Source organism: Haliaeetus leucocephalus, unplaced genomic scaffold, assembly GCF_000737465.1.
Source record: "Haliaeetus leucocephalus isolate CR32 unplaced genomic scaffold, Haliaeetus_leucocephalus-4.0 Scaffold944, whole genome shotgun sequence".
NCBI lineage: Eukaryota > Metazoa > Chordata > Aves > Accipitriformes > Accipitridae > Haliaeetus > Haliaeetus leucocephalus.
In genome coordinates this window covers 2,268,123-2,287,138 of record NW_010973380.1, presented here as the reverse complement: position 1 = coordinate 2,287,138, position 19,016 = coordinate 2,268,123, and the positions used below count along the sequence as shown (strand labels likewise).

The following is a 19,016-nucleotide window of genomic DNA, read 5'->3' as shown; positions in this document are numbered from 1 at the left end:
GGGGGTTTGGGGGGGGGGGGGGGTGTTTGGTTTTTTTGTTTGTTTGTTTACCTCCAGAGACACCAAGGACTATTTTTAGACTTTGTACATTATTTAGCACATAGGTTCAACTTCGGTGCAATTCAGGTACCAAGGTTCAAGAGAGAAGTACAGGTCAGCTGCTATCATGTCTGCCTTACTGTGGCCTAGCAGAGCCTCCATTTTGGATTGCAAAGATCCTTGACATTTTCGTCCTCTGCATGTGCTGGAAGGCAACCCCATATGAAGCACCAGGTCCTCATGCTCCTTTGCGTTACAGAGTCCAGGTAGACATGTGCACTCCACCACCATCCCTCATGCTAATGTCTACTTGGTCCATGTCTAATCCACATGGACAGCAGGAAGTTTAGCTGAAAATACAGCTGGCAAAGGAAAACCTAATGCCATCGCTGTATGTGTTTGCCTAAAGGTTACTCACCATTCAGGTGAAAGATGTTGGTTCTCAGCTCATTGGTCAAAAGGAAATTTGCCCTTTCACTTGCACTTGCCAGGGAAATGCCCTGCCATAAGGCTGTAGCATAACCTGGAAGGAGATGCCTGTGCATTGATGCTCGGACTCAGTGCAGAAATGAAGGAGACCTGGGAGAAAATTGGCAAAGGGTCCATGTCTCTAGATCCATGATTTGAATGATCCGCTTGGGGTACTATCTCCCAGCCACTGTGCCAGTGACCACTGACACATTTTGCATTAAAGCATCCTTCCACATAAACAGCACAGGAGTCAAGGTCCAGGACCCAGGATTCCCCTTCCCAAAAGCTGTGGCTGGGGTTAGGTGGGCACAGCAAGCCCTGGGGCAGAGCAGGGCGATCCCCAAGCCTGGCGTTTCTGATTGCTCCAGCGTGAAGTCAACTGTTCAGTCACTCTCCAGACAGCTGGAGTTCCCTGCGCAGCCTCTGAATGAGGCTGGACATAAATACCAGACGTAAATGCTCTGGATCATCCTGCTGCTCTGCTTGGCTGTTACAGAGTCTATTGGGGCATCTAGAGAGGCAGTCCAGCTGGCCCTGGGTCTGAATGTTTTACAGATATGGCTAAATCCCCTTACTTGTCTTTAAATGAGTGTTGAAAGGCTGTGTAAACACTCTGTGTTTTGGTGTAAATAAGGCCTGTTTTGGTTTATTTTCAACTCATATCAGAAGTGGTGCAGGACAGACAGAGGCTCTGAATCCTGGGCACATGTCTCTCGGCAGTAAAGCCTGCATAAGCGCTTTCCACCCTCACCTGGGGACATGTAATAAATGGAAGGAACTGGGCACCTTCTTACCTCCTTCCTTCCATCACCCTCATTGTTTTTAATCTGGATCAGTTCACAGATACGACCCCTGGCAGGGTTCTGCAATTGCCTGTATCAAGAGGGGGAACATGCATCCAGGGACAGGAGTTGTCAAGCCAACTTTACTGCCAGTAGAAATTTGCCTGAAGCAGTGGCTTAAAATAAAAACATTTTTGGTTTCTAGTGAATTAATTTAATCAGTTTAAGGCTGTGGGTTTGTTAAATGAGCTGTTTCTTTAAGAACAAATAAATTACCTCAGCTTAAAATGTGCCCCCTGATGACTTTTTAACTTGGACCATTTCACCTCTCTTTTAGCTTCCTAATTTTTAGGATCAGGTGTTACATTTTTCACAAACATTTTAAACTGTGCTGCAAACAAGTGGCATTATTGCCAACCTATCCCTAGCAATCTATAGGGGAAGCTATACATGTGTCATTCATCTCCACTACTAATTGCAGTAATCCATTTTGCAGTCTCTTCAAGATGAATCAGAGAACAGTGAAGAAAGTTGGGCCAAGCTCCAGGCTGCTGCCAGTAACCTGAAGAAGAACTGCTCCCCCTCCTTTGCAGAGATTATTGAACAGAAGTGCATGGAGGCACACACTAAGTAAGCTTGCAAAAAAGACCCCCAGTTATTAGTATTTATAAAAAACCGTTGCTGAGGCAGCACTTGAATGTCTGTCAGATTTTTAAATCTATATTAATATGACTCACCTGTCTAAGGGTACCTGTGTGAGCAATAGTTGGTACTACCTTTTTTGTGATGGATCACAGAGCACAAAATGGTGCTGTGTCAGCGGGCTTTCAGTAACATGGGTATGAATGCAAAGAAACTCCCACAGGAATCCTACACCAAATCATATTCTGGAGGAGAATCTACTAGGAAAATGCTCTCATCCTTTGATATATTGGCAGGTGGAACTCAGTAAATGAAGAGATCACAGATCAACTGCGTGCAGTGCAAGCAACCCTGCAGCTTTGGGAGCCCTTTGATACTTTATGCACTGAGGCAGCAGCCAAGTTACACCAGCACAAAGAGCAGTGCACTCAGCTCTTGGATGCTCAAATGCCTGAGGATAATATGATAGAGACCCTGAAGCAGAGGATACAGGATATAAAGGTACATGAATGTGTTTCTGCTTCCCGGTACAAACAGGATTTATTTTTGAGAAATAAATTAAAATAACACCTTCTTCCCCCCTCCTGCCCCAAATCCAGTCAATGGAAAACATAAAATCTGTGGGGTTTTTCCATTAACAGGCACCTTTGTATTTCCTTTAAATACTTTGACCAGATCCTGAGACCAGACCAATCTTGAGTTAGCATAGGATGAGAAGAGAGCAGAAGGAAGCAATCATATTCCATATCTGCCTGTTTCTGCTCTATGCAAAGAATCAGGCCTATGTTGGAAAGGACCATTAAACCAAAAATTATTTACTTTATGGGGCACTGTTTGGGAGAACAGATAATACCTATTAGAACAATAGCTGGGGAGAAAAGACCAGTTTTCCAGAACACAGGACCACCTTGAGGTCTTCTACAGTCTTCAGATTGATTTTATTTGAGTTTGGTACTTTTTTTGGCCAGGTCTGATAAGTTCACAGATTTCTGAGCTCATTAGATTATTCTAAATGCTTCTGACTTTAGGCAAATAAGATCTCATGCTGAGATCACAGGGTGCATTTGACTCTCTCAGGCAGCAAAGCTGTCATTAGGTTCTGACTGCTTTCAGACTGCAGTAAAGAAATATAATAATCATTTCAGGACAGAGCAATGATTCATCATGCTTTATGAACCTCTAGCCACATATTGGAAGAAGTCTAAAGTACTCCATTTTGCACATGGCCAATTAAGAAACTTTACATTATGGGAAAGAGAACTCATATATTTCTTCCTGTGTCAGAAACAACTGAGAGCAGCAAAGCTTAGACCAAAACATTTTCACTTTCTTCTGATCTATTAGTGGCTGTGACATAAATTCATCAATATGTCAGCAAAAAGGCATCACATTTTCTGGAAATTTTTGGGAGGAGTTTTGCACCTACTAAGCAAGGCAAGACCACTACAGTGCTATAGCACAGTAGATCGTATCCTACTATGTGTGGGCAGGACACACGGAATTTATAGGGTTTTTTTGAAAGTGGTGAGTTAGAAGAATGGGGATCAGCGATATGGCTTAGGAGTTACATGTATTTGAAAATATATGTGCATTACAAAACTGTATTTTAATCTCTCTAATCTTTTCCTGTAGTTTATATTAGGAAAGATTGTGGTTTTATGGAACTCTGTTGCCACAACAAATAAAAATAAAGTCCATATATAGAGAGTAAGAAATCAAAATGGGTTATTTACTAAATGGCTGAAGTGGCAGTTTACAATATGATCCATTCCAAAGACAGGGGTTAGGAACTAAGAGCCATTTTGCAGTTTAGGGAAACAGGTCTGTTCTTTGCTATCAATCAGAAGTCTTTGTTCATTACTCACAGAAAAGACAATATACAGTGACAAATTCCAGGGGGTTTCATGGCTAAACATAAATAACAGTTGTCCAGATTAAAAAAAAACCAAACAAACAAGTACATTGAACGAGTATAAAATGACTGCCTTTGTTCTTGTACTGCCTTTAGAGTTTAATTTTATAGGATCTTTTCTGTAGCATTTCTCATCTGCAGCATGGGCCAGTTTCTCCATGTGCTAGTGTAAATCCATTCTGTAGAGAGGGATATTCTGATTTCTCTCCCTAATCTCCTCTGCAGCAGTAGTCTCCCACTGCCTGAAGTCACTGGTGTTCCATTGAACTTTGAACTGTGCCTTTCCCAGCATTAGAGTCAATGGAATCAGTTCCCATTATCCTCTGAGCAAAAGACTGAAGCCTTCACCATAGCTGAATTTGGCTCCCAGAGGAGATCAACAAAAAGAGCTTAGTTACAGCAACAAAAGATACTAAATGAAAATGGCACATGAATGACGATCTGATGCATTTGCTGACTTCTTTTTCTTTCCCCTTCTCTCATCAGAATTTACAGCATGGCCTTCAAAACATAGCAGGATGCCGTACCCAGATTTCTTTGCTGGCTGATAGGATAAAACAGCAGGCTGGAACAGCTGCACAAGCCATTCTGTTGGAGAAGCTGCAGCCACTCCAGAGAGCATCCTATTTGGAAAAAATGTTGCAGAGGAAGTTAGATGAATTTGAGGTATTTTTTTGAATATTAAATTAGCTGTCAGTGTGAGGTAACTTCTTCGCTACAGCCCTGTGTGAGCTACCTTCTTCACTAGAGCCCTCTAGTTCTTGAATTGAAATTAAATTTCAATAAAATAAAACTTGAAAGTATGATCAACTACATAAAGAAATAATACATGAAGCCAGAGGGACAGATGAAGGAAGGGTTTCACTCTTCTTACCTGCTTGTGTTGCTCTAACAAGCCTTTGTAAGTGGACCTATTATAGTCAAGCAGTACGGGACCCTCAGATGATTAAAGGTTAGGAAACGTATTTTTATTCTATGGACTTTGAAGTAAGTTGTAAACTTTCTCAGCTCTGCCTTTGAAAAAACCTAATGGCTTCAGTTTGCTTTGGTAAGAGTGCACACAATGTACCCAAAATCAAACAGAAAACTGTGGTCATTTGATGTAATTTTGAAGACCAGATTCACATCCCTGTTCAGGCAGAGTAGGGAGGGACCCGGAGCCAGTTTCCCTATATGATGCTCTGCTCTCAGGAGTGCTGTGGGATTGACTTCTCCTCTGCGCAGGTATTCCTAAGAAAGCTTCCATGTAAATGTACTGCTGTACGTTTACTGATGTAAAACTAGTCTGTTCCTATGAAAAAAGTCTGGTTTCAATGAATTGTTCTGTTCTAAAGTAAACCCAAATTCATCAAGAAATTTTCAGCCAGCTCTATTTATGACTCCATCTACCACCACAGTTCAATGGCTGGAAGCCAAATATCTTTGTGAAGGTGACAGATTTCTCATATTCCCTGTGAACTTCTCACTCCATGAAAAATTTCATTTCTGGGTAGTCATTTGCTGTGGTGTAACCCTGTAGTGTTACCACAGAACTGTCTCTCTCCCAACACCAATTTTTTCCATTCATTCCTTATAAAAATGTTGCTGTTTCAGTATTCTTAGAGATGTGGAGCTTAATTCTTGCAAGAAAGAAAAAGTTTTCCCAGTGCTCTTCTCCCTGACCCAAAGAAACCAACCTAGTGAACAGACAACTTGAATTCCAGCCCTACTTATTTGTCTCCACAGAGCTCATGTGAGCTGCACAGCCTTGGCTGTAGGCACAGGGGAGCAGGCCCTTATATATGTATAGCTTAAAGGAAGCTCATTTTCACAAGTTTCTTCCCTCTGATAAGCTAAGTTTTGGCTTTCCAATTTCATAATAAATCAAACAGCCCAAAGCTACAAAAAGGTATCAGAGATGCCCCTATTCCTTCCAGATAGATATGAATCTCTCAGGGTTTAGAGATTCAGTTTCTTGCTTTGTGCTTTGGCTTAAATTTTCCCCTTATCCAGTGCAAAACCAGCAAAAGTTCAGTGAGTGAGTTACAAATACATTGGAATTTGGATTTAACATCTGTTTGTTTTCTGGTGATACTGCTTATTGCTCCTTTTTGCATATTGAATATGTGTATTAAATCATAATTAACATAAACATGCAATATTCACCCTAGTTCAATCTTTCACAACTGGAGGATTTCAAGAACTGCCTTGAAACGCTGGAGGGTCACGTCCAGAATTGCACAGATGCCTTCGATAGCCTCTGTCTAGAGGGAGAAACAGACAACTCAGAATTGCTCATGGTACGTTTGGATTCCCAAGTACAAAAAGATACTACTCAGGATTTAAGCGTCTGAAGGATACCAGCTCCTGCCTACTTCAAGAAACGCTTTGTGTCCTAAGTATCGTAGTTATAGCACTTCCATCTGAGTAACTATAATCTCATCCAAAACACAAAAGCAATGATTTAAGTTCATAAAAACTCTAGATATGCATTGCAGGCCAAATGCCTGCATGGAGGGGAGGAAAATCACCTACATTTGGGGTTGATGGGAGATCTTTTTCCCAGCTTTGCTCTGGAGCTACCCTGTTGTCCTCAATGTAGGGTACAAAGTAAATCTGCAAGTACCAGCTCCTGAGTATCTGTTAGTACTGTTGGAAAAGTGGGCCCTGTGTAAGGGTATTGAAACTTTTTTCTTAACACAGAAATATGGGGGGGGGGGGGTAGGGTAGCATTTTGGATGCATAACGTTCGGATACTTCCTACAGAAGAGAAATAGGCTTCTCTATTTCTTTGAAATGAAAGAAAGGCAGTATTTTTTGCAATTAATTTTTTTTTTTACTTCCAGAATCACACGCTGGAGCTTGCTGCACTTTCTCCAAGCATAGAGAGTTTGAACGAAGCAAGCATTAAGCTGCCACTCAGTGACTTCACCCTGAAGAAAATGCAGAGTCTGACTCGGCAGTGGAATCAGAAAACAGCAGCTGCTCTGGAACGCTGCAGGTCCGAAATGCAAACAAAAAAATCCCTACTAACTGTTTCCTTTTCTGTGAGGAAAATCAAAACCAAATTAAAACACGGCAGGTCTTGCAATCTGTTCTCAGGTTTCTCAGGGGCTTTCCAAGTTGAATTCCTGCCCGTTCAATTTACTTGATTATTCAGTGGCTATTTGTATTCCAAGTCACTTGAAGCAAAAATCTGGATGTTCATAGGTGAAGAAGGTAGCAAAGTGCCAAGCAAAACCCTAATATGTTAGTATTACTAGCCACCACGTTAGACCGCATGCAAACATATCCAGAAAAACAACCAGCAACACAGTAGTTTCTGATTATTCCTTTTGTTTTACAGTATGCTTGAGGGAACTCAAAATGACGATAAGAAATTCCTTCAAAAATGTGAAAACTGGATGAAATTCCTAGAAAAAATGAGAGAGGCCTTAAAAACAAATATTCCAGGACGGTTTGAAGAACTGCAGGAGCAACAGAGAGTATATGAGGTAAAGCTAACTCTAAAAATGGAAGCATCTTGAATGGTGAAGGTGGGGGGAAATCACTAGAAAATGCTATGCCTTTTGAAATTAGATCTGGGCAGAGTTTTACACAGCATTTCGCTCTTGAAATGTGGCCTTGTACTTATTCAGAGGAGAACTTTGAAATGTGAAAATCCTTTTTCAAAATGGATGGATCCCTTTTTGCAGGGATCAGACCTTTAGGAGTGCATCCTCAAGTGTTGTGTCATGTAAGTCCTAGATTTCTCCAACCCTGAGGTTACTTGCCTGTCTGCCTGTCCCAGAGCACTGAAGCCTGTGGCAACTAGCTAGGCAGTTTGCTGGTGATCTGCCAGGAACCTTACCAGTTTCTGGAAGAACTGCATTTAAAACAAAATGTTTTCACATGTGGATGCAATTCTAAGCAAAGTGTCTACAGACGTTGTCCTAGTGGCGGGAGAATGGAAAAACAACCAAAATACAGAAAAAAAACCCCAACATAATCATGTGGTAAATGCTAAACATCATGAACTGTTTGGGTGAGCTTTGTGCTGCCACAGTGGAACACAGCTACACACTACCCAAACTAATGTGGCTAATTCCACGGGGTGTTAAGTCTCTGCATGTCAGTGATATTTATTAGGGTCCACAGAAAGTTATTTTCTCCTTTTTCTTGGACGTCTCCAAATAAATTCATTCAGTGCAATGAAATTATTTATAGAATAAACTTTTGCTCATTGTGATTAAGAGTAAATTCACCCTTATATGTAGCTTTTTTTATATACCTTTTCTATGGGTTTCTCTCTAGATTGCATTTCTCATGAATGAGTCCAGCAAACTTTAGGCTTCAGATTACCTTAACATACACCTCCTGGTGGGTTCTGCTGTCACATGTGTGCAAATTCCTCCTGGTATTCAAAAAGCATGGAATCTTTTAGTATGCATTTGACACTAACGCTTGAAAATAATAGAGCTTTCAGCATTTAAAATTAAATAAATGCTGAGAGAGGAGCAGAACCAGCTTTCATAGCAAAGGTTGTTCAGTGAATAGTTAAAACTGTTGTTCTCACGGTATTTTCAGATGCTGCAAACTGAGATTTCCATAAATCAGCAGACATTTAATTCCATCATAGCAAAAGTTCTACTCTCCTTGGAATCCGGAGAAGCAGAGAAAAGGTAATCTATTTGTTTTTCTCCCTAAGATTTTGGTAATTCAGTGAATATGCTCTCTTCCTTGGAGTTGGTATTGAATCTTTGCTCTCATGAGGACATAAACCCAAATTTTGACTGGGTTCACTCTTTAAATAACCTCCTGGCACATTTTGCAAAACTGTGAGGAGGTGCAATGAGAAAGAAACACAGGTGCCCTTGCCAGGCTGTATTTTGGATAATAACTAGATGTTCCGCCTAACAAAAATAATTGCTCCTGAACAGGAGTCTTCCCTGTCTACTGCTACCCTGCAGTTGTTGAAACTATAACTGTGGTTGAGAAGTTACCTTCTTACAGACTGTAATGAGGATGCTGCATATGAAGGATCCTTTCTCCCTTTCTAGACCTCTCTACTTTTTAAAGTGCAGAGGTGTGAGGTTATCCCTGTTGCCCCTAGGGCATTGAGTCATCGGCCAAGCAACCCAAAACATTTGGTAGCTAAACCTGGTTTTTATCAGTCTGATCTTATACTTCTCTCTTAATCAATGTAGAGTGAGAAGCAGCAAGTAATATTTGTGAGCAGAGGTTCAGCTGCCTCAGGCATTTCTGCTGTGAACACGTTACCCCTCTCAGCCAGAGCTTGCTGCTTCCAGAGAGTAGGCAGGACACTATGTGCTCTCCTCAGCCACTTCAGTATGAAGTCCGCAGCTTGGCTTAAAGCTGCCAGGGAAGGTAGGGCTAAACTAAGCAAAGCTGCTGGATCTTTGTATTGAAACTAGCCCCACAAACACGGGTGTTTGTGTAAGAGCTAATCTTACATGGCCATGGCTTCCTGCAGAGGAGCAGAATGGATAGATGGGGGTTGTCTTAATTACTCCAGCTAGATCTGCTGGATCATCTAACCATGTTGTAGAAGAGGCAAAAAAACTGCGTTGAATGGGTTCAATAACAACACATAGCCTTTTCACTTTGCAGTTAGGTCCCGCTGCTGTAGGATACAATGGTGGTTGAACTCCCACTTACAGGCTGGTAGAAGCACAGGTCAATTTTGCAGCATAATCAGAGACCTTGTCTCACTTGCATTGACCTTCTGTTCTTCAGAAAAGTGTTTAGGGCATATTGCTTTTGTGATTGCGGTACTGTATGTTGCTATACCACAATAGCAAGAATGACTTGCATTATCCATCCTTGTATCATGTAAAATGTTTTTTGGATTGCTTAAAAGACAGAATACAGAGAGCAGGGCTGAGCTTAGGGCTGCATAGAGCTTTTTGCATAGTTGGGTATTATAACTGGAATATAATGTTGCAAATGGAAATCCATCACAATTATTGTAAAATGCAACCTTGAGGTAAAAACATTAACACTGAACACTTGTCATTTTCAGAACGGAGTTTATTTCCAAGCTCACATTGCTGAAAGAGCAGTGGCAGAATGTTATCTGGACGGTTCAGCAGAGGAAGAAGGATATCGATGGACTCGTGAGCCAGTGGCAGCTCTTCAGGAGTTCCCTGCAGAGTCTCAGCAGATTTCTTGCTGATATAAACAGCTTCCTCATAGCTGTGAAGAGCCAGGACTGCTATAGCCTTTACCAGCTTAGAAATCTAATTCATGATTTCAAGGTACTGTATTTATTTCTCATAAATCTAAACTCTGTGGGTTTTTTCTCAGACTGAAACAACTTCTGTCCAGTAAGGTAAAAAGCTTTAAAATCACATGCTTTCTGGGGAAAAATAATTGCTGACAGTTTTTCTTAAAGCTGAGCACAGATGAGAAAACAGTGACATTGTGAAGGGCTTATTATACTAGGAAAATTCCTGGTCAACGTTGTCTTTTAGTAGCCTTGCATGCTTTAAAAATATTACTGATATGAACACAGAAATGCAGGGTGCCAGGGAGATTAGGCAGAAACCCTGGTCAGCAGGTAGCCTCTAGGTCTCTGTGCACCTTACTGACATGGCTGCTGTATGCAGACCTTGCAGTTTGCCTGAAGGAAGCAGGCATATACCCGGCAAGACAGGCCATATGCGTCCTGTGTGCGCAGGGATGGGCAGGAGGTTTCAGGAGCAGAGGATAAAGCACTTGCAATGGGGTCTGTCCTTGGAGCCACCACTCCAGGGTGCACAGGATGCACAGACCTGGGCAGTTCTTCAGGGCAGTGAGTGCATTTTACATGCAGTGGAAAAAAATATATTCCTTTGTTAATTTGGGGTATCTGGGTATCTTTCACTCTATAGATTCAGCCTGTGAAAAGCTGTTGTAGAGCTTTATAGATCAGAAGGTCAGAAAGAATCTGATTCTTCTGAAATAAAAAACATAGCTAGGAGAAGATCTATTCATTACTCTTTCGTGAATGTGAACAAACTAGTGCCTTGTAACTCCCTTTGTGAGCCAGAAGTGCGCTTCTAAAGCTTGTTAAGAACAGGTTAGAAACTTAAAATTTTTTTATTTTTTTTTTTAAAGAGTAAAGCAGTGATTCTTCAGAGGTGGCAAGCCATGTACTCCTTAATCATCGATGTCGGGGAGAAGTTGCGCACCGTCTCCGATACCGAGACCAGCGCTATTCTCCAGGAGGAGCTCAGCCAGTTACAGCAGAGTTGGGGGGACACCCAGGTCCAGCTGGAGAAGAAGAAGATGCAGCTCAGTAGCACCCTACAGGTAGATGATGCCCTCCCCAGGGAGGAGCGGCACCTGCTTCTCTGGCATTGGGTCTTGAGAGCTTCCTGCCCCACCATCCACAGGGCTGAGCTTTGTAGCAACAAGGCAAATAGTGAGCTGCTGCTTGCTGCAGAGAGGCTCTGAGGGAAGTGCCTGTCACGTGCCATCAGGGCTTGTGGGAAGCTAAAACTATCGTCCCCTGATTCTCCAAAGGAAAATGGTGTTGGCATCCATTTGTTGCTACAATGGATGTTCCCGCTCTGATTATTCTCATGCTCCCCATGGCCTGGAGCTCTCTCCTGCTTTGGGCTGTGAAGCCTGAGCTAAAATTTAGCTTAGAGGGAGTTAGCATGACTTGTTGCTCCTCCTGTTGCACCTCTAAACGGAAGGGCAGGTCATATTTATCTCCTTAGAGCAATAAATTTGCTTTCATGGCTAGACAGCACATACCTATGTCTTAAAATTGAATACCATCATCGATATGATCCCCAGCCCAAAAACTATGCTAAAAGCCTCTCAGGTTGGACAAAACAAAATTAGCAGAAATGCTCTGTAAGACAAACCTTAAATACAAGAAAGGGTGCAAGTTCTTCTGTAAATCCATGCACCAAATTCTTGTGGGTGGTAAAATGTATCAAAAAGAAAATCCAAATAACCAGAGCACATAATTATTAATTTCAGTGGGTTGAAGAGGCTATTTTGTAACATATCCATATGGTACAATATGTCATGATAAAGTGTCTTAACCTTTTATAACTTCTTTGGGCCTCCTTGAGCAGAGTTGGGACTGCTGTGAAAAGCAAACCAAGGAACTGGAAAGCAGGCTGGGAGAGCTGAAGGAGAAAGTAAAAGATCCCCTTCCACTTGAACATGAAGAGCTCTACAAAGCCAAGGAACACATTAAGGTATTGAACAGCCATATTGTATTTAAATAGATGTAGTCTTTGCACAACACCTGATCCCTGTAAAATCAGTTTTGCCTCTTACCTGCTCTTCAGTGACACTGGATTTCTCTCCTTTATACCATCCTGATTGCTGCCAATCTGCAAAGTCCAGCTGACCAAGAAGATTACAAGAAGAGTAGTAGTGTTTGGATTTTTTTTCCTGCTTCTGCTCCCGTTCCACAGTCTGAATTTATAAAATAAGCAGTTCCTCAAACAAAAGGGAAAAACTCCCTGGTCTCAGCTCAATTGGCTGCTATCCTAATGGCTGAATCTCCCTTTTTGTTTTCCAATCCATTTTGGACAGGGAGCTCCTCAGGCAAGAGATCTCATAAGTCTACAAAGCACCGTGCACACCTGCGGGATCTGAGAATAATTAAAGAGAAGGAAAATTAAGAGTAAGGGAGTGGCAAAAGCCCTTGCAGGCCATAGTGCACCATGAAAATTAAACGGCAAGGAAAGCATTTCCAAGGGATAGGAGACATTTTGTCTGGACTGGTCAGTCTTTCATCATCCTTTTATGAAGTGAATTGTTGACCTATGTAGTGGGAACAAATAAGCTTATTAACGAGCCAAGGCTTTGAACTCATTATCAGCTGTCTGAAATCTTCTTTGTGAGTGCTGGCTGCCTTTCCCACGGCAGCAGTCTTGCTGTAGGCCTGAATTATTAGTGAGGTGGCAGCACACGGCTTCTGCCTCTTACTCCAGTAAGAGAAATTCAGCCGCAGAGGCGTCAGGGTCAGACAGTGCCAGTGCAGTTGCTGCTCTTGGGTGCCACGGTATAATAAAATAAAGGACCAAAATGGCATGGGGGAGAAGGGACCGTCTTTCCTCGCCCTGCATTTCAGTCTTCTATGGGATAAAGCTGTTTTTTCTCTCAGGCCTGGACCTTGTACGAGGCTAGCAAAGTCCCATGAAATTCCATTGTTAGCTCCATTAATGCAGGGATGTGACCCTTTTAAAAATACATAAATGCATGTGTGCGCATCTGTAGGCAGTAATTTGTTGTGAGCTCAGGTAAACTTTAGTCTCAGGTTTGTTTGGGTTTTTTCCTCCAGTGTTGAAGCAGATACGATTTTTTTAAAATTTTTTTTATTTTTTATGATTTAGGTAAGTGACTGGATCAAAAGACCTGTGAAAATGTTCGTAGGGCTTGGACCCAGCATACTTTTCCTGATACCAACACTCACAATTTTTCCCTTTAAAATGAGACAAATTGGATCCTCTGTAAGAGTGGTTTTTGTTAGAGGAGCCAGTGACTCTTCCCAGCAACCGCCTTGCAAAATGGGACCTAGTACTTCGTGTGTGGAGTATCATGTTTCCCAGCTGCATGCAGTGGTCTGTCTGCTTTTTAGGTGACAATTTTAACACCGATAAGGAAAACGCATAACCTTGTTATAAGGGGAAAGTGAAGTCGGGGGAACAAAGCAGAAGAGAGTGTTTCTGTGAATGAGCAGTTTAAAAGCTCCACATCTGACAAATCTGATGAAGTGCCTGTGAAATCATTTATTAGAGGAGACTAATTTTATTTTTTTAGCGTTTAAATAAATAACCTGAAATTGGAACAAATGCAGGTGGAAAGCAACTTGGCCAAAATAGTAATAAGGAAAAAAAAAAAAAGAAACCCCAAAGAATTGGGCATGTTCCTTCCCGGCTGTGAAACCCCGAACGCTGCCCTGCAGCATGGGGAGCTGCAAGGGCTTAGGCAGCGTTTCGACACTTTTGGATGCATCGGGGGCGGCTGCCGCACCAGTGAATCAGCAGCGGCTCTGCCCTGGGCTCCAGTGGGCTCCCAGTCAGGACCCGAGCCAAGCACCCGCGGACCCCATCCAGCCCGGCCGGAGAGCGCTGCACAAGCGGCTGCACATTCCCCTCCCCTCCTCCCCCACAGGCCAGGCAGGGGATTAACGAGCAGGTTTGGAAACCAGAGGAGCTTAGTGCCAAGGCTTGTGCTGGGTGCCTTTCCATGCAGGAGCTGGAGCAGTCGCTGGCGGACTGGGCCCACGACATGAAGGAGCTGCGGGCCATGAAGGTGGAGCTGGCTCACTGCATCCTCACCGAGGACATGATGGTGCTCAAGGAGCAGGTGGACCATTTGCACCGGCAGTGGGAAGAGCTCTGCTTGCGAGTAAGTCTTCTGCCTCCTCTGGGGTTTTATAGCGGAATATTCGTAGGACCTGGCAGAAAAGGGGAGCAGGTTCTCGGGGTCGGCTCACTTTTCCAGTCTTGGGTGGGGATGGGGCTTCTCCTAGTGCAGCTGACCGGGGCCGAAGTTTGCACTTTGTTTCCTGGACACAGACCGCTGAGAGATTTTTCTTTTGCAAACCCTTTGTAACTAGCGAGTGCCTGAATTACAGAGAGCTCAAATGCAGCTGTTTACTGAAATAGGTGGCTTTGTTCTGGGCTGCCGAAGGTTGGGGGGGCGGGGCGGGAAGAGGGATAGACACAGGAATTGCCTGAGGGCATGGGGCAGGGAAAGGAAGGGGGAAGGCTTTGCAATCTGATGTTAAAAAGAAAAGCGCCAGGAGAGTTGATAAAGAAAACTTCGATCTGTTTAAATACCGACTCCTTGGGTTTAAACACATTAACAACTGACTTGTCTTTTCTGTAGCAGTAAAATACTGTGAAACATTTGCATTCTTTGTGGCTTGTTGCTGTATTACACTTAATTTAGTGCTGCATGTAAAACTGCTGGGGAACATTTACCAGCAAAGTCACATGAACTTGATTCATTAGGTTATTATGCAGTTTGAATGTGTGTTTACTTTGCCCCGTTAACAGGATTGGAAGAAGTAAAATGCTTCGGGGTCTTAAGTTACTCTGGATGGCTCTACGTGCCAGCAAGCAACTCTTGCCTCTCTTTACTCACAAGTCGATAGCCTTTATTTTACAGTTTGTAAAGACGTAGTGAAGCAAGTTAGTATTTTGTGTCTAACTCGGGCAAAAGTAAAGCAATCTTGGTGGAAATATTGCCAGAGTAATGAATAGCTATGCTTATTTCACAAACTTTGGTGTGATGAAATAGTTATTGGGGTTTATTTTTTGCATTGCAACAAGAAAGAAGAGTTTAGTATCTTTGCCTTAAACTGGACAACCGTCTAGTTTATAAATAACTTTGTTGTTTTTCCTTTTTTGGTGAACTGCTGATGCCTGCTGTTTCTACTGTGGTGAACAGCCCTGAAAATTAAACTATCTTTTGTATGTACCCTACTACAGTCTATCCAAGTAGTAATTTCCTGTAGTAATTTCAGATTTTATTCAAAATTTTCATTTTAATTTCCTGTGGGAACAACGTTTAGTTCAGTCTGTCTTGGAGAGAAGAAAGGGGTGACATTAATGTGGCTGTGTTAAGCACAAAAAAACCTGTAGTGGGAGGAATCTATTCAGTGCTGGAGCAGAGAGACATACTGAAATGTTTACACAGCCCTAATGACCCTCTGGAGAGCCTGCACTGATGCTCAGCGCTGGACACGAGGGTAGGAAAGCAGACTCCATCGGTTCTGCTGCTAGCACGACTGCTTTGTTTGGGCTAACAAATTACGAGGAGTCAAGACGTATTGTGTGAAGAAAGATCTGCAGTATAAATGCAGAGAGGTGAAGGCCTTTAAGAGCGAGACGCGGCTGCAGCTGTCAGGGCCGCGGGAGCGGAGCAGCCAGATGCCTGCGCCGGACTGAGCAGGGACACAAACACACTTAGTGAGCAGATGCACTCAAGGGATTAGCGTTTACATAGCTGCCCTTGCAAGGCACATGTAGGTCAAAGATTTAACTATTCGTATCGGCGAGTATCCTGTCCTATTGAACACTGGCGTATGGGTTGGGCCTGCGCCTTGATATTCTTTTAGCCTCTCGGGAATGCTCAGATTGCTCCTGCATCATGCTGTGGATGCAAAATGGAGCTGGTACCGGGGCAGCGGGTCTGAGGAGAGACTTCTCAAAGCAATGGCTTGAAGGGCTCGTGTTCCTAGAAGCTCGTCTGGGATTTTTTGGCTTATGCCTGGTTTACCCCCAATCTGTGCTGCTTAGCCAGCTAAAAGGTGCTTCCTGCTCTTAAAATCCTGCCTTTCCCCATGCTTAGCAGGCAAAAATGGAGTCAGGATCATTTCAGGATTTAACAGCGGTTTTGCTGACACGCATAGTCTCTTCTTCCACTGACCAAATTAACTCGTCTCCACACATGGGAGATGCTGCAAGTGGCAGCAGAAGGATGAGGGATTTACCCTTCATACGTCTGAGGCCGAGGGTACGAGGGAGCATCCCAGAGCAGAGGCCCTCTTAGGGAGACTTTCTGAGGTCCCTGGGGTCTCCAGGAGACTTCTTCCCATTGAGAACTTTGGGGATTGTTTCCCTGTGTCCCAAGGCAGTGCTTTTGGCCTCATCTCTTTGCTTAAATCAGAATGAAAGATTTAAAAATCACTTTCACCTCCCCATAAAAGCAATGTAGTGGGAGATCACATGGTGCCTCCTATTTTGATCCTGGTGTTACGTGGAGCTGGTCTTGCTTCCACACTACACACTTAAACTTCACTCTGAGGTACAAAATAGTTTTAGAGATTAGTCTAGGAGAATCAGTAATGGAATTTCGAGGAGTCATATGCTGTGTAAGGTGCATATGAGATACGAAGAGGGAATGTTTCCAGCCGTGGGGTGATATTTATGGTAGTGATTCACAGCCAAGGCAAGCAAAATATTATGCTCAGTCTTTACAAAGTTTATTGGTGAGGATGAAGGGCTAGTTGTTTGTCTTGTTCTCTTTTAGTAGAATTGTACAATTTTTCACTTCCTTTGTCCCATCTATCTTAGTACAGGAATCTATCAAAGTAGATAAATGAATACAAATATATATTTAAGACCCCTAGGCTAGAAATCAGCATTATTAGCTAGTAGAAGAGTGACCCTGCTTCTTTCTGAGATGTTGGAGCAGTGATAATAGCTTTGCTGGTTCAGGCAGAATCAGACCTTAATTTCTGTCTAGACAATTTGTTTATCCATCCTGGCAAATGTAATTTTGAGGGAAAAAATCCATAGTTTTCAATAAAAAGCATAGATTCTTGATGTTGGGGGTTTTTTTGGAAGTCCTCCAAGAACTGGTGAGCAAATGGAGAGAAAAGAGGAAGGTTTTTATAGAGATAAAATAATTGCAGTCAGTAGTTGCAAAGTTTCTCTTACAGTTGCAGAAAAATAAGAACTTAACCTAGGTATTATTTCTCTTGTGTTATATATGAGACAGTACTAAACAGTATTTAGTAATTATATATTTTGTATTCCTTTTTTGTTTGGCATTTTCAGGTTTCCACGGAGTAACAGTTAAATTGTTACATAAGCTCATTATTTATAAAACTGTCACTCAGTTTAATTCTTCTGAGTGAGAGAATCTGGTCTTTGCAAGTCAACTTTTGGCCCTGCTATCCAAAATGAGATGTAATAACAGTCTACTTGCTGGCTTTGTAAAGAAAGCTAGAGATACTTGATAACTGCTTCTGCAAAATGGAATATGATCAAATGCACATTAGAAAATAGAAGGCTCATAATTGCTGGTTTCCGTCCTAAGAATGATGTTGCCAGCAGTTAATGTGTGTGCTTATCCATAGGTATCTCTGCATAAACAGGAGATCGAGGACAGGCTCAATGCGTGGATTGTGTTCAATGAAAAGAATAAGGAGCTGTGCTCCTGGCTGGTACAAATGGAAAGCAAAGTGTTGCAGACTGCAGATGTTAGCATTGAAGACATGATAGACAAATTGCAGAAGGTAAGTAGTAACGCCACTTTTCTTCAATTGCAGTCTTGATAGCTCATTATAGAGACACCACTCCTCAATTCTTCCTTGCCTCTCAGAAGTGATACGTGATACAAAACCAGCACCAGCACGTACAGGCTTTTGTGAGAAGATGAGCTTTTCTAGCCTCAGCTCTTATCTTCTTCTTGATGTTCAGACTTGGAGCATAATGCAAAACAGAAATGCCATCTGACTGCATTTAGGCATGGAGTGTGATGTATGTGAGTTGCAGTGGTGGGGGTCTGGGTTGTTGGGCATACATGCACGTACAGCACTGCTCAGAGCTTTCCCAGCAGTCAGAGGGCAAAGAAAAGATTGAAGGACGGGGTAGGTCTTATGCCAGGTGAACAAGAAGTTACCACAACCAAAAATAAAACCTAATTCTGGCCCTTCACCTTGGTAGTCAGTGCAGTTAGTGCTTTCTAATACTTCCGTATTAGCTTGATTTTAAACAGGACCATTATTCTGTTGCAGTGTTCCTCCCCGTGGCTTAAAGGTCTCAATATCTAATCCCAGATCTCCTCTGGTTAAGAATACCAGCAAAATAAAGCCATTCTAGACTTGAATTTGGGTTCTTTTGATGTAGCTTGATTGAAAAATTACGTAAATCAGGAAAGCAGAGACAAAATTAGAACATTAAACTGCTATTTTTAGGAGTACTTACTCCTGGCACTTGCAAGACTTTAAGCTGCTTATTTTTTCATAGTGGCTTCATAGTGAGAGTGCTTTTCCATTGAGGTTTTTGTTTTAAGTGAGAGAGTTCTACATGCTAATGTAGAAACCTCAGCCATCACAAGCCAAACCTGACTTCACATCACACGTGTGGGAAAAGAAACAGATAGTTTTGGTTTGGTTTTGTTGTTTTGTTTTGTTCAGGAATTAAGCAATGTTTGTGTATATTTATCAGGATTGCATGGAAGAAATAAACCTGTTCAGTGAAAATAAGCTTCACTTGAAACAAATGGGCGATCAGCTAATCAAGGCTAGCAACAAGAGCCGAGTTGCAGAAATAGATGATAAACTCAACAAAATCAATGATCGCTGGCAGCATCTCTTCGATGTCATTGGAGCACGGTAAGAAAATGATTTTCAATGTTTTATATGAGATAAAAGTCAGAGGCTAGTGTCCTTGACAGTTAGAAACAGACTGACATGACTTTTCAGTTCTGTCGAAATTTAT

General features: G+C 42.3%; 1 protein-coding gene across 1 annotated transcript in view; it reads left to right on the top strand.

The window, feature by feature from the left end:
* SYNE2 (spectrin repeat containing, nuclear envelope 2) overlaps positions 1-19,016 on the top strand; it is a 178,648-nt gene that overhangs the window by 128,589 nt on the left and 31,043 nt on the right. The window contains exons 88-100 of the mRNA XM_010584145.1: positions 1,789-1,922; positions 2,231-2,435; positions 4,333-4,512; positions 5,997-6,125; positions 6,672-6,826; positions 7,172-7,319; positions 8,392-8,486; positions 9,848-10,082; positions 10,924-11,118; positions 11,898-12,023; positions 14,032-14,187; positions 17,651-17,809; positions 18,744-18,910. Of these exons, the coding sequence (XP_010582447.1) occupies positions 1,789-1,922; positions 2,231-2,435; positions 4,333-4,512; positions 5,997-6,125; positions 6,672-6,826; positions 7,172-7,319; positions 8,392-8,486; positions 9,848-10,082; positions 10,924-11,118; positions 11,898-12,023; positions 14,032-14,187; positions 17,651-17,809; positions 18,744-18,910 (2,084 nt within the window). The remainder of the gene's footprint in view (positions 1-1,788; positions 1,923-2,230; positions 2,436-4,332; positions 4,513-5,996; positions 6,126-6,671; positions 6,827-7,171; positions 7,320-8,391; positions 8,487-9,847; positions 10,083-10,923; positions 11,119-11,897; positions 12,024-14,031; positions 14,188-17,650; positions 17,810-18,743; positions 18,911-19,016) is intronic.